Genomic DNA, 17,944 nt, shown 5'->3' on the forward strand with positions numbered 1-17,944 from the left:
CTTGAACTTCATGTGATTCTCTTCTCTCTCTCGTTCCCCGTGTCCACATCCCAGCTACTCATCTTGATATGCGAACGTCCGTCCAAGTGCAAATATTCAAAACAATTCAATTTGAAATTAGAGGAAGAAGCAAGTATTTTGGACTTGGTAACTGCAGTAACTGAACACGAAATGTGTGAAGTGAAAATTTAGATGAGTAGCAATAAAACCTGAGGATTTGTCGTTCAAACCCTCCGTCCATTAGACATTTCTGAGGCCTGTGAGATGGTTTGAAAGCTGCTCTTCTCACCTATTGACTTGTCTTGTCTGTGTTGGCCAGGCCCAAACCACACATGTTCAGTTTGTTGTTGATTAATGGCTTCTGTCTGTACAACTCAGGAACTTGCTGTGGTACCGTCTCAGGAACCTCACAGTTGACAGTACAGGATGACCTCTCACTTGGTAATTAATCAGCTCAGAACGAACCTTCAAAGTTTAAGGTCTAATTACATGTGTCTGAATCATCTTTATGGCACCAATGATGAGGCCTCGTTCTTCGGTTTACAGAGGAAACCAAAATACTGCTCACACATTGTGGTGTTTTATTAAATTAGTTGTAAACTACTCTTCTAATCGGCCCTTCAATGAACTGTCTGCTGACTTAGTGTAAATCTGGTTTTCACAAATGATTCCACCTTAATCGTATGTATCTCTATGCGTGCACAGTTTGCAGTCTGCAAAGGGGACAGTTTGAACCCAGTACAAAAAAATCAATCACTGCTTTGATTAGAAATTTACTGTGTGTGAAATATTATATATATTATACTATTATAAATCCTTCTCCAGCCTAATGTTAAAGTGTGTTTTGGGTTGAATTAGTTCACAAAGACTTTCTTCGTGAGGAAGGCTGAAATTTGGGCGTTTAACTATTGGATGTGTCTCTGTAGTGAAACGCTGACGTAACAAACAGCAATCAAAGAGTGAACTGAGCAGACTTGAGAGCTGCAGCATGTTTTTCTAGTTCTGGTAGAAACCGAAAACAAATTAGAAAACTGACAGATTTGTAATTAATTCACTAAATGCTCCCGCTGTCTCATGTGAGGTTTGCTTGGATTTAGAGTGTGCAAAAAAACTAAACCAACCCATCAATTAGAAAACAGATTGAATATCAGTGACTAATAATTTCAGCTCCAACATATTAGACTCGTGTTTGGAGCTTCAGGAGCTGGTATCAGCTACAATCATACAACAGAATGCTCTTGGTTTAGCTGAGATGAAATGGGCAGAAAATGCTAGAAAAGGCTTTTTCATCACATCCACGTAACTAGCAAATAGAAAAACCAGGGAAAAAAAACAACTTTTTGCTTTTGGCAGGTCTGTTAGCGGAGATGAATGGGCTCCATGTTCCTGCATTGATCATCTCACGGCCATAAATGGCTGCTGCTGCTGCTGAGCTTATGGGGCAGAGGAGGTGGTTTGTCATGAGATGGATTAGCAAATGAAGAGGGAAATCGGATAACAGTGATGCTCTTTGACTGCCAGAATAAATCAATGCTGATTATTGATTCATTGCTTTTTAAATATGAAGTTAAGTATTGGTGCAGGAAATAGTTGTTGTTTAAATGCTATTTTCTGACAGTCACATCCGACAATCTGTTCATCTCATGCAGTTTTCCAGTAGATTTCTGGTATTAAAGGTTTGTGATAATAGGTCTTGTTCAGGACGACTAAAGACACTGTGATTCAACCGGCCTCATTTAAACAGAACTGACAGACACGAGGTTCAGGGAGATGAGACTTGGTGAGTGGTACTTATTTAAAACCCATTTGCCTCTTGATGTGGCATTTAATAAGCTTCTGTTCTTGTAAAAACGTTCTGCACCCTGGGACGGTACAACAGGCCGTGACACGAGCAGAGGCAGAAAACTCCACACATAAAAATCAATAATCACTTTGTGCCACAAAAATGGACCGACACAGAGGCGATGTCAGAGCAAACCTGCTCCAAAGCGCGAGTTAGAAAAGGTTATGTTCCCGATAAACACAGAAATTAACACTTAGCGTGAGTGAGCAATTTATAAATGTGGGTGTTTCATGGTCTGGCTGCTCCGTTCGCCCTCGGAGCAGCTCTGTTGTAATTATTCTACCTGGTGTCGTCTCCTGCGCTGCTCTAATTACAGCAGCAGGAGACGAGAGAGGGCGCGAGAGCATCCTCTCCTCCGTCAACTGGACCGGAGCCAGAAGTTCACCGCGACGCGTCCGTCGCTTCTGATGCGGTCCCGTTGTCTCTGTCTCGTGGACTGAAGCTGAATTGCAGCCAGGAGGAGCAGAGCTCGTAGAAAAAGCTCCCAAAGTGCGCTCTGGTTCTTTCCATAGGCGTAAAACAAAAGAAGCGCCTCCGTAGTCGTGGCGGCGTATGGAAAGCACTTTGTCGGTGAGTCGGTGCGCAGAGGGTCGCGTGCAGCGCGCAGGCTGTCAGTCCATCCCTCCCATTGGCTGCAGCAGGATGCTCTCCGTCTCTCCCGCTTCCTTGATCCTCAAATGCGACTGGAGCCGACGGAGGTTCGCAATGGAGCAGGAGACGGACCCGTCACCTGTAGACATTTGATAATTCCCCGCTCTTCGCCGTCGCCTTTCGAGTGGCAACTAGAGGCAACGCGTCGCTGGAAATAACTTTTCTTTTTCCAGGTCTTCGGGCGGGCGAGCGGCGCCCCGCGCGCCGGTATAACGGGATACTGCGGGCTGCATGGAGGCATGTCGGCATGGCTTGCACCAGGAGAACCAAAACTTTGGTGTCCACATGCGTGATCCTGAGCGGCATGACCAACATCGTCTGCCTGCTCTACGTGGGATGGGTCACTAATTACATCGCCAACATCTACATCAAAGTGCCGATGCCCGTGGCGGAGAGAAAGTTGGAGGGCGACAAGCGAGGCGACACGCTGCGCATCATGGAGCGGCTGGATCGGCTGGAGAGCGTGGTGAACCAGCACATTCAAGGTAAAGCCCGCACGCCGTGCACCGCGTCGACGTGACAAACTTTTACGGTTTTACGTCCCGCCGGTGGAGGTGTGAGGCGGCGCACGCGGCTCCCGGGCGCTCGCGGCGGCCGCTCTCGTAAAATAAACGGGGCAGGAACTTGTTTCGCCCGGGCTCGGGTTATTTGGAGGGCAGAGGAGGAACGAAGGTAATAAAATCAGTACAACGAGCCGTACACATTGGAGAAGTCAATAGAGAGCTAGGATTAATTACAATATTATAATATCTCGGCAAAATGTTGCTATAATGTATAAAACATAAGCAAATTAAAATACAATCACGTGATACGCGTATCGAACACCGACTGTTAATTGTGAGCTTGTTCTTCTTTTCCCAGTGCATTTGCATCAATAGACAAGTGTGATTATGTGTCACGCACACTTCCTACGTCGTCCTTGGTGCATTTGTAAGGATGTGGGGTATTTTTCCACCTTTTACACGCCGTGCCATGAACTTGTAGTTCCAGGAATGTGAGGAATCTCTCTCTCTCCGCCACTCCTTGCGCCGAGTCTTTACGCTCGAGCGCACGGTTAATTCCGTGCCGCGTTCAAGGAGCCGTCGTTGAGAGGAGGCTGCTGTTTGTCGGGCGTTAGTGAAGACGCGGCGCCGCTGCAGAGGCGAATCGCACACAGCAGTCGACTCATGCTCCTCTCCAATGAGCCTCTGTGCTGAGCGTGGGTAAACATTCCTCCTGGAGGCAGGTCTCCATTTCAGTTCGGCACCCACGGGCAACTGCAGGGTGGAGCTTTGTTCAGGTGTCCCCAGTGACTTCCCACCAAAGCACGTTTCAACTGTGTGTTGCTCCAGCAGCAAAGATCATTCAGCGCTGGAATGAAGGGAAAACAGCATGGGAACATACCCCTGCACAGTCTCCTGGCAGTTTGAAGCATAAGTTTAGGGTTAGAACAAAGAGTTGCCCATGAACAGAAAGCACACGATTCTGCCAATTTTAACGTATAAAGTAATAAAGTCGATCTGAACCCAGCAGCTGGCAGAGGCAGAGAAGAGTGTCAAGTGGCTCTGGACACGTGTTTGTTTGCATAAGAGATCTAAAATGTCAATTAGTGCTTAGTGGGTGGATTTAATTAAGGCAAATGCAACTGGCTGCTGCCTTTTGCTGTTTTTTTTTTGTTTTTTTTGGTGAAGGTGGTACCAGCATCATTTCATAGTGTCGAGAGGAACTTTGTCCCATTTGCCCAAATGTCTCCTTATTCACACTTTAAAACTAGGACAGTCTTTATGGAATTTAGCAAAAACAAGTCTTACAAATCAAACGTGTTCCCTACTACTCTAAAACACAGCGAGTCTGCATCATTATTAACTGACTTGAAACTTTCTAGCCATTTGTTTCCATGACGCCGAAGGAAACTGAGGCGGATCGCGATGGCACACAGACAGTAAGTCTCCTCCTGGCGCGGGTTGGAGAGCGCGGCGTCACTGTTGACAGCGGGATCTGTCGTCGGCGGCGGCGGAGTCGCAGCGCGGCAGCTCTGCAGCAGCACACGCTGCTCAGACACAACGACCCGCCGCTTTAAGCGCCAGCCGTATTGTCTGCGTTTCCCTCATAATTGCTCCGAATGCATCCGGCGCAAACACGGAGCCGTAATCCCAGCCTGTGCAGTGAGTGGCCACCGGCGTCAACAGCCGGCGGGCTGAGGCAGAGCCGGGGAGTCATTAGTGCCCTTTTGACATCTCTAAAAATACATCTTCTGCCTATATCACACTGGGAACCTGCAGCACAAATTATGAATTGTGCGTTTTGCATTGCTTAGTTTAGCAGACTTGTGGTGCAGTGTCCTGCTGCACTTCAGCACTCGCGAGGCCCAGATGAGACCCCCCCCCCCCCCCCATCCAACGACAGGACGAAAGCGTCTCTGCAGCTGAGTTCCCGCGGACGATCGAGAGAGAGAGAGAGAGATGTCTCCGGTGTCATCCTCGCACTCGCGCATCACACAGAGCTTTTTCACTGCCGAGACTCTTGCGGAGTTAAGTGGGCTGTTACCAGGGCAAAGCAACATGGCAACAGCACATTAGCCAGCTGAACCGCTCCTGTACTGAGCACAGTCAGCCAAGGGGAATTTATTGGATAGTTGGACGGAGCAGGTTCACACACGCCCACCACGAGGGCCGTTCACCAGCACCAGGAGTCTGTAGCAGCTACATGTTGCCACGCTAGTCAGAGCAGTTCACATGGCGTGTGCTTCTGTTCATTGCATTTGGTCTCGGCTTTCGTTTTGTGCACAGCTAAGAGATGCTGATGGGCAGCTTTACTCGTTTACTGTAAATTACTGCAGCAAAACGAGGTCTGTGAAGCAGGTCAAGCCGAGAAGTTCAAACAATCCTGACGTGGAACCGGCACAGACACAGATAGCGACGCTGCCTCGGGGCCAACGCGCTCTGACAAAGGCCCATCTCACCGGCACTCTGTTCATTAAAGAGCAGCTTGTTACTGTACGCGGCCTGCTCCGACACGCGCCTTTCCCAGGGTGCACTCTGATGAGCCGGCCACGGGGCCCGCAACAGCCAGTCATTACCGCCGCGCCGATTTAGCTGCAAATAATTGTGACAGCTCCCGAGACGGCTCCGAGCAAATGCACCCGTCAACTCGACTGAGGAGTCGGGCAAATCGGCGCCTCCGCCGGCGCTCAGAGGACGGTTATATTTGGGCGTTTTATCTGATGTGATTTTTCCGACAACGAGCGCGGCGTCAGAATAAAAGATGGAGGGGGGAGGGGGCACGCGTGTGTTTGGGTGCATGCTGCCTCTTGCAGGTAACGCTGTGGAGATTGGGAACGTACAGATTCCACCCAGACAGTTCCTCGACGAATGCGTTCTTTCTAAAATGTCGCTGAATGGGAGTCGTAAACGCACGAGAAGGATTTCAGATGGCGACGAGTCATCGAGGCAGCGTCCGTATTGACCCGCCCCACCTCCAGCGCCGCAGAAACGTGTGAGCATCTGAAATGGCCTCCTCGTGCAGCGACTTGTTTACTGTTGCGGCTTCGACCGGTGGCGTAAGTGCGCGCGGCGCATTTTCATTTGGCAGCGACAGAGCTCATCACGTCGGCAGGTGGGAGTCCTGCTGCAGGCGGAGGTGACGCTGACGATTATCTAGGCCACGAGTCGGAAGTCAGTAGTGACCCGCGCACACACAGGGGGAAGGATGATGAGGATGAGGAGGATGAGGATGAAGGCGAAGGGGGATCAGAATCGGCAGCAGCAGCTGAGACCTGAGAACGGGCCCCTCCGTCAGGTGCAGCGCACGCAGGAGCAACGAATGAGCCTTTGGACGTCGTCATCAATTAAACCGGCTGGAGCCGCGGGGACCTCGCTGTTTACTTTACTCGCACACGCGTCAGACAGCGCAAATAGCGGGAGATTTCACACACAGCCATTAAAGAGACCTACACAGAGGACAAACATTAACCAGTCTATAGATTGAGTCCACACCCACCAGGGACAAAGCGCTGTGGGCCGCACCTCACAGACCCTGGAGCCAAAGGAACCACTCACGTAGAAGACTGAAAGAGGTGCTGCTTAAAGGAGGATTAGAAGAAGAATGAGCAGTGAAGTAGTGAAAAAACAAATATTAGCCTGAAATCATGCACAATAGCCTGCATCCTGTATCGCTGCTGGTCCCTTTCAGGGATTTGTAGTTATATATGAAGCAGGAGTGCAGAGAGTCATCTGCAGACACTTTAAATGTGTCCTGTCTTAGTCTGATATACTGTAAAAATATTTGAGGGACTATTTTTGTCCTGCTACGTTGGCAAAGTGTCATGACTTATTCAGCAGGCAGGTAGGACACCGGGCACACGGGCCCATATCTGCGTGCTGGATAGTGCTTATAATAGCCCGGCCCCTTAGAGGTCCACGGTACTGAACCGGTACTGAACCGGTACTGAACCGGCACAAGCAGACTCCTGTGGAAACACGGCGCAGAGAACGACATGTGAAATGAATGAAGCGCGGTCTATAAAGACTCTGCTGTAGATTTGTGACGAGCCCGACCCATCCGTCAGCGCCGGCCCGTCGGCTGCAGCCTGTGGGCAGAACCGCGGTCCGGGGTGAAGAGCCGGAGCGTTGATCCGGGCGCTCTCTGGATGATGACGCTAATAAATCGAAGTTATTGAAACACACGAGGATCAATTCAACGGGGACTGTTTGGTAATGATAACAATTAATTATTCTGACTCCAGAGGGCAAAATCATCACGAAGAGAATAAATTAGACATGTGAAAGCCTCTTAGCAGCGTGTGGATTCAAAGGTCGTCTCCTGACAATCGCTCCCGAATAGATCGCTTCTCTGCTGCGAGTGCTGTCAGGGTAATTTTTCCCCGCTGAATTTTCTGCTGCCACAACAAAAATCGGGGAAAGGAGCCTCGTGCGTGAGGCGACACTCGAGCTCCACATCAGCTCGTCACTGTTTCTGAGCTGATCAGGGAACAAAACAGCACCGCGTCCCACCTGGTTTGTTGTCTCCGACCCCTGGGGTCGTGCTTAGTGTGACCTGTGAGTCCGGCTGCCTCACAGAGGTCCTCCTGGACCCGGTGGGTTCTCCTTCGGGCCCCGAAGCACTGGACCTCACGTCCTTTGACTCCATGGGTGGAGCCGTTGTGTTGTGGAGCTCTCAGGTCACTACTAGTACAGGTCCAAAAGAGGTCAGGCTCCTTATTCACTAAGAAACAGTATGTCAGGTTGTAAGATTTTAATATAGACAATAATTCACCTTTTAATATAGACATTTTTAGAAACGCCATGCGGATATTTTCCTTCCTTGTTCCTCCTCTGCACTTTCTTTTCATAAATAATGGCGCAGAGTGAGCGAGCGCGCTCGAACGCACCGTGCCATTATGATCGAATGTTTTCATCTCCCATCTTCATGACTGTGTGCTGAACAACTCCTCTCCTGTCACTGTGGACTCTCAACTCGTGTTTTCACAGCAGGTGCTATTTGTCTGTTTGGGAGTCTGTAGATTTAATTGACACAGTCAGACTAATACATCAACACAATTAATACTGGCTTTATAGAGCAGTGTGGGATTTAATTAATGTTGCAGTGGGATGGATTCTCTTAACTAATCTTTTAAACTTCACTACATTAGTTATGTTGGCGGGAGCAGCTTGATGCATTAGGCGGAAGCTTCAGCACTGAGCTGCCTGTGTTCCCTTTGCTTTGCTGAGGTTCTAGTGGGAGAAGGATCACAGGGCGAGGCACGACAAGACAGAAGTGAATTACTTTGGCCTTGAAATGCGATTCATCAAAGCTAACTATAATTGAGATCTTCTATCAAAATCCATTTTCCCAACCTTCACTCATCCTTAATCCATCGCTGATCCAGATGAAGCTGAAACTGTGCTTATCGGGCGCGCAGAAATTCAGTGATGAGCTACAGCCTCTCAGAATGAAAGAAGTATCAGCAGGCGCGGCCCCAGATGTCCAACGCTCCTTAAACACATCACCTATGTAAATGTTTTTCCTCTAAAGCGCGCTGCAGCTAAGCTCTGTTCAGCCAAGACGGGAATTACTTGGTGTCGTCCTGCGATTTGTAATAATCGCAAAGGTTGTCTGTGTTCTGTTCATCCTGTGCTAATCTGCTGGATTTGCAATTGGTTTAAAAAAAGACAGGATTTACAGGATTTCTCCAGGGAAGGTTAGGTAGGTGTTTGTAATACCGCGTGTGCAAACCCATGCTCCTAATCTATCCAGAGTGCATGTGTTTGATATTTTGTGCACCACCTTAATGATCATAATAATACTAATCTTTTTAGGGAAAAGCACTCATGGAAGAATCTGCATTTGTTTCAGACACGGGTTTCTTAAAAACATCTTGTGATGAAGTGTCATTTGCAGCTCATCCCTCATGAGTTTTGTTACGGGGACAAGTCTGTCTTTAGCTGCCTCCAGTCTGTTTGATAAGGTTTAGAGATGTAACTGGAAGTGAGAGCAGTATCTGATAAAGGATTTTTCGCTTGACAAAGCATCAGACTATCTGCTATCTTGTAAATGAATGAATAGTGTACATTTGGCCTCTCAAACAGAAAGACTTTAGGTTTTTGGATTTCAAATGAGTCACTTTGGCTCGAGGAACTTTCATCTGGCATTTTTACTCATCATATATTTAACGGTACTAATGTTCATCTGATTCACTGCTAATAAAGAGATTTCCACTGAACCCACAGATGCTCCTCAAAACAAACAAGAGCAATAGAACTAGACTAAAACATGTTACTGTATTTGTACTGAAAAAGAGCTATTTTGTATGAATGTAAAGGAAGACAGCTTGGAGGTAAGAAGCTGAAAACTGAAGACAAACCAAATTATAGTAAACAGAGCTGGAACACACACACACACACACACACACACACACACACACACACACACACACACACACACACACACACACACACACACACACACACACACACACACACGTTTGTATTGCTTCTGAATCCCCCAGTGCTTTAAGTGAATCCCACTTAGAAAAGTCAACTGACTCAGGATTAGCTGCATTATTGAGCCGATGCCTAAAGCCGTGCTCCAGCATCACCTGTCTGTGCCTCATCCTGGCACGCCAACCATCAAAGCCTCCCAGAATCCTCTGCAATGCAAATTCCCAGCATAAAAATAGTCCCAGTCAATTTTAAGAATGTGATACAGAGCAGAAATGAAGTCATTACGCAGCCTCCCCGAAGACGCCGCTCGCTGCTTGGTTTCTGTTTGCTCGGGGATGTCCCAGCTGAACCGTTTGCGGAGGAGAACAACAGTTGGTACATCACAGCCCCAGAACGGTTCCTTCAGCACTCGCAGCCACCATCTGCAGCCTGTGACGGAGGACGCGTTTATTCCTGGCGCTCTGAGGTGAATAAAGGGGCCGCGCGGCCGCGTCGAGGTTTTATTTTTAATAACTAATCTATAAAAATAACCCAACTCCAGCCTGGGTTGTAAAAGCAGAGGGTTCATATTGATTTAATGATATTTGGAGAGCGCGGCTCTCGCTGGTGGACCTCCATGCGGAGCCGTGGCAGCCGGATGCAGCAGGACGCAGCCTCCGGGCTGTGTTCTGAGGGCCCGGTGCCGTCCAGCCCGCCTGGGCCGAGGTTCAGACCCAGTCTGTGCACAAACTCCCCTGCCCTGTGCATCTGTGTGGCGTCTGCTGCGCACTGATAAGAGCCCGGCACAGAGTTCGTGGAGATAATTACATAAGCGTCGCATTGTTGCTGGAGACGTTTCTGCCGGAGCCCAAGTCATGACTCGTGAAACGCGCAGCAGGAGCACAGAGGAGCTCAACGTGTGTGTGTGTGTGCCGGTGGTTCCTCTGCCAGAGAAACTGGGTTCAAAACGGGACCTGGCTGTGATCTCTGAGGCTTCACCCTCTGAAACGCTGCCCGTTTCCTCCCGGGTTTGTTGGTTCGGCTGCTTTTTTTTTCTGGTTGGCCTCCGATGCAGCTTGTCTTTCACCTGCACCTGCTCTCATGCAGACGCTGAACTTCGGTCTGTTAGAGTCCTAGTCCCTCCGGAGGTGCAACCAACACCGATATATTTATTCTCGGAGCTCCTCCTACTGTAAATCACCCTCTACACGCTGTGCGACACCTATTGAGCGTCGTTCGAGGCCTCCCAGACGCTGCGACGGGAACAGAAGCAGCGCTTGCTTTGGCGTCGTGATGAAGGAGAAGAGAAACTTTATCAGTGTTTATATGATGTACAGGGACGTGACGCGTTCCTCTCGGCAGCGCTCCCCGACGGGTAGCACATGTCTCCTAGCAACACCAGCTCTGTCTTGAGTCTGCACAAATTGCGTTCTTCTTCATTGGACAAATAAAAGAATATTTAAAAAATGCACACGAGCTACGAGGTATAACTTCTCGTGCACATTTTCCAATAAGATTTGTCTCGTTTTGCTCCTGCCGCTGAACAGGAAACGCAGATACGTGTGAGGAGCAATGTCTCGTTCGCTGCTTTTCGTCGTTTGCGGCGTTCCACTTGTCGTGGGCCCTTTTCCTTCCGCTAGAGGCCTGCCGAGCCTCATTACTGGCCTTTTAGCTTGTTCCCTCACCCTCAGCGGTGGATGTGAGAAGGTGAAGCACATTTAGCCAGCTGCTCGTGCGAATGGAGATCGCCCGAGGCCGTTTTTCTCCGCTTCCTCATGAATGAACACGCCGGTTCATCGTAGCATCTGGGCCGCTAATGCTTTTCGCGTGAGGCTAATGACACCTATGTCAATAAGATGCATCGTCTCTGTGGCTCATTTTATTTTTCCCTTTAACTTTTTTTTAACGTTTTGTATTTCTCAGCATGAGTAATTGTGGCAACGTCTTCATCTTGCTTGCTGAATAGTGAGTGCAGAGTTCTGCAGCTTTGGCTCTCGTGTGGTTTTTGGGGCGACGTGTTGAGATTCTTCTCGCCTTTCTTCGCAAACAAATCAGCAATGCATGGCGGCGCAGACGTCGGCACATCCATCAGCGCTGGAGCATTGTTGTAAAATTGCTCTTTGCGAGGAGTTTTCTGGCCACTGACGGCACCATCGGATTTATTGACGCCTGCACCCTCTGTGGAACACAGTCGTAAAAGCAGCGAGTTCGGCTACTGTCAAATTAAAACCTTTGCTTCTTTGACACCAAGAATAAAAACATGCAAGAGCTTTGCCTCATTTAATGGTTAATATCTGCAAGATCTGGTTGTAATTCTCTGGTTTATGTCACCGTCTTTGATTTTCACAAGTCCTAATTTAAAGGTTGTCATGTTTATTTCGAGTTTATTTCTCTTTTCAGAGAGAGAGAGAGAGAGAGAGAGAGAGATGGGGGGAAAACACGGATGAGATTTTATAAAGAATCCTCAAAGAGCTCATTAAAGTCCCCCCAGTAGCAGCAAGGGCAAACAACATGCAGGGACACTGACTGAACCAAAGCCCATGTGTGGCGTCGGCGAGCAAAAAGCGCCCGATTCATCTTCACAAACTGTAAAATTCTGCAAACCAGAAACAAGCGGAGCCGATCTCGAGCTCCTTAAATTGGATCTCGACGTAGATTTGTGTAGTTGCGAGCCGCTGCTGAGGAGCATTAAAACGCGCAGGCTGGCTCCCCTGTTTGTGTTTGTGCGACTGTCTGCGACTGTGTGGGTTTTCATCACCCAGTTCAGATATGAACGCGATGCCAGAGGCTCCGCTCCTGTACAGTGTGTGGGCTCCTACATGGAGCCTGGTCCCCACTCCTCAGCAGCAGCAGCAGCATTCACATGTTTGTTGTCGTGGGTAAAATGCTCAACGAGGAGACATGAAGCGCGCGGCCTTAGCGTGTTTCTGCACTTTGTCTGGATTTCGCGTCGCTCCTGATTTAATGATATTTGGAGAGCGCGGCTCTCGCTGGTGGACCTCCATGCGGAGCCGTGGCAGCCGGATGCAGCAGGACGCAGCCTCCGGGCTGTGTTCTGAGGGCCCGGTGCCGTCCAGCCCGCCTGGGCCGAGGTTCAGACCCAGTCTGTGCACAAACTCCCCTGCCCTGTGCATCTGTGTGGCGTCTGCTGCGCACTGATAAGAGCCCGGCACAGAGTTCGTGGAGATAATTACATAAGCGTCGCATTGTTGCTGGAGACGTTTCTGCCGGAGCCCAAGTCATGACTCGTGAAACGCGCAGCAGGAGCACAGAGGAGCTCAACGTGTGTGTGTGTGTGCCGGTGGTTCCTCTGCCAGAGAAACTGGGTTCAAAACGGGACCTGGCTGTGATCTCTGAGGCTTCACCCTCTGAAACGCTGCCCGTTTCCTCCCGGGTTTGTTGGTTCGGCTGCTTTTTTTTTCTGGTTGGCCTCCGATGCAGCTTGTCTTTCACCTGCACCTGCTCTCATGCAGACGCTGAACTTCGGTCTGTTAGAGTCCTAGTCCCTCCGGAGGTGCAACCAACACCGATATATTTATTCTCGGAGCTCCTCCTACTGTAAATCACCCTCTACACGCTGTGCGACACCTATTGAGCGTCGTTCGAGGCCTCCCAGACGCTGCGACGGGAACAGAAGCAGCGCTTGCTTTGGCGTTGTGATGAAGGAGAAGAGAAACTTTATCAGTGTTTATATGATGTACAGGGACGTGACGCGTTCCTCTCGGCAGCGCTCCCCGACGGGTAGCACATGTCTCCTAGCAACACCAGCTCTGTCTTGAGTCTGCACAAATTGCGTTCTTCTTCATTGGACAAATAAAAGAATATTTAAAAAATGCACACGAGCTACGAGGTATAACTTCTCGTGCACATTTTCCAATAAGATTTGTCTCGTTTTGCTCCTGCCGCTGAACAGGAAACGCAGATACGTGTGAGGAGCAATGTCTCGTTCGCTGCTTTTCGTCGTTTGCGGCGTTCCACTTGTCGTGGGCCCTTTTCCTTCCGCTAGAGGCCTGCCGAGCCTCATTACTGGCCTTTTAGCTTGTTCCCTCACCCTCAGCGGTGGATGTGAGAAGGTGAAGCACATTTAGCCAGCTGCTCGTGCGAATGGAGATCGCCCGAGGCCGTTTTTCTCCGCTTCCTCATGAATGAACACGCCGGTTCATCGTAGCATCTGGGCCGCAAATGCTTTTTGCGTGAGGCTAATGACACCTATGTCAATAAGATGCATCGTCTCTGTGGCTCATTTTATTTTTCCCTTTAACTTTTTTTTAACGTTTTGTATTTCTCAGCATGAGTAATTGTGGCAACGTCTTCATCTTGCTTGCTGAATAGTGAGTGCAGAGTTCTGCAGCTTTGGCTCTCGTGTGGTTTTTGGGGCGACGTGTTGAGATTCTTCTCGCCTTTCTTCGCAAACAAATCAGCAATGCATGGCGGCGCAGACGTCGGCACATCCATCAGCGCTGGAGCATTGTTGTAAAATTGCTCTTTGCGAGGAGTTTTCTGGCCACTGACGGCACCATCGGATTTATTGACGCCTGCACCCTCTGTGGAACACAGTCGTAAAAGCAGCGAGTTCGGCTACTGTCAAATTAAAACCTTTGCTTCTTTGACACCAAGAATAAAAACATGCAAGAGCTTTGCCTCATTTAATGGTTAATATCTGCAAGATCTGGTTGTAATTCTCTGGTTTATGTCACCGTCTTTGATTTTCACAAGTCCTAATTTAAAGGTTGTCATGTTTATTTCGAGTTTATTTCTCTTTTCAGAGAGAGAGAGAGAGAGAGAGAGAGAGAGATGGGGGGAAAACACGGATGAGATTTTATAAAGAATCCTCAAAGAGCTCATTAAAGTCCCCCCAGTAGCAGCAAGGGCAAACAACATGCAGGGACACTGACTGAACCAAAGCCCATGTGTGGCGTCGGCGAGCAAAAAGCGCCCGATTCATCTTCACAAACTGTAAAATTCTGCAAACCAGAAACAAGCGGAGCCGATCTCGAGCTCCTTAAATTGGATCTCGACGTAGATTTGTGTAGTTGCGAGCCGCTGCTGAGGAGCATTAAAACGCGCAGGCTGGCTCCCCTGTTTGTGTTTGTGCGACTGTCTGCGACTGTGTGGGTTTTCATCACCCAGTTCAGATATGAACGCGATGCCAGAGGCTCCGCTCCTGTACAGTGTGTGGGCTCCTACATGGAGCCTGGTCCCCACTCCTCAGCAGCAGCAGCAGCATTCACATGTTTGTTGTCGTGGGTAAAATGCTCAACGAGGAGACATGAAGCGCGCGGCCTTAGCGTGTTTCTGCACTTTGTCTGGATTTCGCGTCGCTCCTCGGCTCCATGACAACGTTATTCCTACTGGGTCTCATCGTTCCCCCAGAGTGTCGGCAGGTTGACCCACTGGTCCCTTCTCCTCTTCTGAGCAGAGATGGCCAGATTATGATTGATACCGATGTCTGGGCCTTTGGCTCACTCGTAGGTGTTGATAATGGATGGTGTGTTATATTAAACCCTAAGAGCTCCACCAACATTTGTCACGCTGAGGCCACTTTCACTCCCCGGCATTTGTCTTATTTTCTCTCATTTCACTTTCTTGTCAGTGCCTCGGCCCAAAATAATGTCACTATCGCCACTGATTTCATCTCACAACACTGGCTTTCATGTCTCACATCAGGCAGTCGCACAAACGTCTTCCTCCAGTTTTCGTCCACGTGGGTCAGCGCTTTCGGACGCCTCTCATCATTTAATGTGGCACAAACACGTGGTCCTTTCTTATTTTAATTGGGGAGAAACAGGGTTAGTCAGAGGCAGCTCCTTGATCACATTTGCGTCTACATTTGCACACATGTACACGGTGGCTGTGGCAGGAATTAGATTTCTATAAACCACGTTACGGAAGAAGTAATCTTGTAAACACGTCAAGTTAGAGCGGCTCAATAATCGCAGCTGACTAATTATGGCACGATTAAACATTTTGTGTTTTTTTTTTTTTTTACTTCCCACTCATCGCGAGGAGTGTGAACGTTACATTTCTGTGCTCCATCGTCTCCATCGCAGCCAAAAGCCTGGGCTCAAACCTCGGGAGAGGAGCTGCTTGAAGGCGGACGCCCGTCATGACTCGGCTCCTTGAGTGACCTGCACCGCGTTGTCCCTCAAAAGCGTCTCCACCTGAATAATTAACGTAGCAGCCGTGCAGAGGCCGTGATCAAAAACGAAACAGAGTAAAATACAGTGCGTCTGCGTCTGCGATCCAAATCCTTGTAGACTTCATTAATGTGGAGCAGAGACGTGCTTTTTTATGCAGAGGGCGAGGAACAGACGCCGTTCGCTGTTTTAAAGCTTCTGTTACTACTTGTCAGTGAAATATTAAAGACGGCGCGTCAGAAACCTTCACAAACCTTAAGATCTCTCCCTGTTCATTAAAAAAACGTCTTGGCGGCGCGTTCCCGCGCAGGTGAACAGCTTCTCCAGCAGCTTGGCTGGAATTATCCTCCCCGCTACCACAGGCAGCATCAAACGCTGAAGTATTGAAGAAAATAAACTGCGAGAGTTCAGCTGCCTCTCGGTAGAGTTCTACCATCGCCTCTGTAACACAGCAGATGAAATGAAATATAATAATATCACAAACCTGGGTTTTTTGCTTTGTAGACTCCTTGTTCTTTCCATGATCTTTTAAGAGTCATTTCTTTCCTAATATAACGAGGGAGGAATCATTTCTGCTCACCACTGTGAGCGATACCTTTAAATCAGGCCACGATACCGAAACACGGCTTTTTTCCCAACATCTACGAGACTGATTGGCACAAAAAGCCGCCCACAGCTCCCAGACGGGCTGCTGTATTTATTTTATCTATCCTAAAGGTCTCCCGTGAACTAATGAACAGACTGTGTTGGTGCATTTACAGTTTGTGATGTTTTTAGCTGTCACTCTGAGTCTATACAAACACTGCAGCTCAGGTGTGTTCAGATGACGAGGATGCTGAAATCTCACTCCTCCGGTTCCTGTGACTTTTTAAGCGACTGCTTAGAAATTCGCCGTTCAGGGCAATTTCAGTTTTTCTCTCCTTATTCAAAACTTAATTGTTTGCCGTTTCGTCTTGATTGAAGCGTTTCTGGCTGCTCGGGTTGTGTGACTCTCTTACAGTCCTATTGTGCTGTTATACGCTCTGACAGTTCTGCCTCATAAGCAGTAAATTGGTCTGATGGAAAACGGGAGAAAAATAGGTCTTGGTTGAAAGATTCCAGGAGATACTTTAAAACATCATTGCCAGTGAATAATTGGCGGTGGCGCTGAGAGACGGACGAGTTGGTGGTCCTTACGTGGGTCCCATCACTTTATTTCTCCTCTCTCTCTCGGACACCGTAATGTTTTTTATTGATACGAAACAGCGAGGAGAGACATTTATAAAGGAAACAACCACCGGTAGAGGACAAGTGCTCTTAAATGCAGGGCACATGCTCCATATGACTTATAAGATTGAAAGTGAATAGATACTGTACAGAGAAGAAAGGCTTTTTCACAGGCTCCGTTCTGAGGGTGTCAGATGTGATTGGAGGTTAGAGAGGAGGCATCTGAGATGACTGGATGTAATGGAATGACAAATCCAGCTTTTCAAGTCCAACAGCGGGAATAAGAAACGTGGCGCCGGCGCGAGCGTCCAGAGCGTCGGTGCGAAATAACCCCAGCGCCGTCCTTCATTATGCGCCGCAGACGCTGCAGCTCCGCGCTCAGAACTTCGCCCGGCGTTAATGACGCTGAATCTCGCTCCTGGAGGACGAGGCGGCACAAAGGACGCCTTTGTGGGCGCCGTGAAGGGCGCGGGTGATTTCGGCGCTTTAATGAGGAGAAGGCAACAAAAGGGGGGCAGAGATGACAAAGGGCCGGCGCCAGTAAACACGGGCCTCCTCCCGCATTCTGCCGCCGCGCATCTCATCTGGGGAATAAACACGGAGCGGGACAAAGCGGCGGGAGGAACATGTCAACGTTACGCGGCCGCCGCTGATGTGTCCTAATGAGAACCCCCCCCCCCTCCTCTTCCTCACGCACAGGCTGCACCTACAGCAGCCCGGACCTGCACCCAGCAAACACACTAATTGCTTATTAGCTGTATTTACCGACAGGACAGGGAGGATTTCTAGTGGGATGGAAGTAATTACATAGTACAAACTATCGCCGCTTGAGCGCAGCTGGTCGGCGTCCGTGAGCGCCAGCAGCTGTTTGGGGTCTGCGGTACTTCATAAAGCACTATTACGTGCATTGTTAGGGGTCAGGGTGCACAGCGTGTTCCATCACTTTCCTTTAGAACTACGTCTTGAGGACACAGCCGAGGCCCCACCTGCCTAATGCTGGGCCTGACTGCCTGCGGCCTGTTGAGGCCTGGACTTCCCACAGTGGATTGGACTGTTTGCCCTGCACGTCTCACAGGTGCTTGGTCGGATAGAGATCTGGGGAATGCGGAGGCCAAACAGACGGAGGTCACTGTGGGCGCCTCGACTGCAGCCACTGCGATGCATGTGTAATTTCTCCGAGCCGTGACTTGTTCTTCAGCCCGTTGGGA

The 17,944-nt window shown here is 49.2% G+C and overlaps 1 protein-coding gene across 2 annotated transcripts in view; it reads left to right on the plus strand.

Moving 5' to 3' along the window:
• Nucleotides 1-2,182: 2,182 nt before the first annotated feature.
• Nucleotides 2,183-17,944, plus strand: part of galnt18b (UDP-N-acetyl-alpha-D-galactosamine:polypeptide N-acetylgalactosaminyltransferase 18b) — a 46,298-nt gene continuing 30,536 nt past the window's right edge. The window contains exon 1 of one of the 2 annotated variants that reach the window (XM_055507584.1): nucleotides 2,183-2,979. In XM_055507584.1, the coding sequence (XP_055363559.1) occupies nucleotides 2,742-2,979 (238 nt within the window). In that variant the 5' untranslated portion in view covers nucleotides 2,183-2,741. The remainder of the gene's footprint in view (nucleotides 2,980-17,944) is intronic. The other variant, XM_029143609.3, reaches the window with a different exon arrangement.

This window comes from Betta splendens, chromosome 3 (assembly GCF_900634795.4).
Source record: "Betta splendens chromosome 3, fBetSpl5.4, whole genome shotgun sequence".
Lineage (NCBI taxonomy): Eukaryota > Metazoa > Chordata > Actinopteri > Anabantiformes > Osphronemidae > Betta > Betta splendens.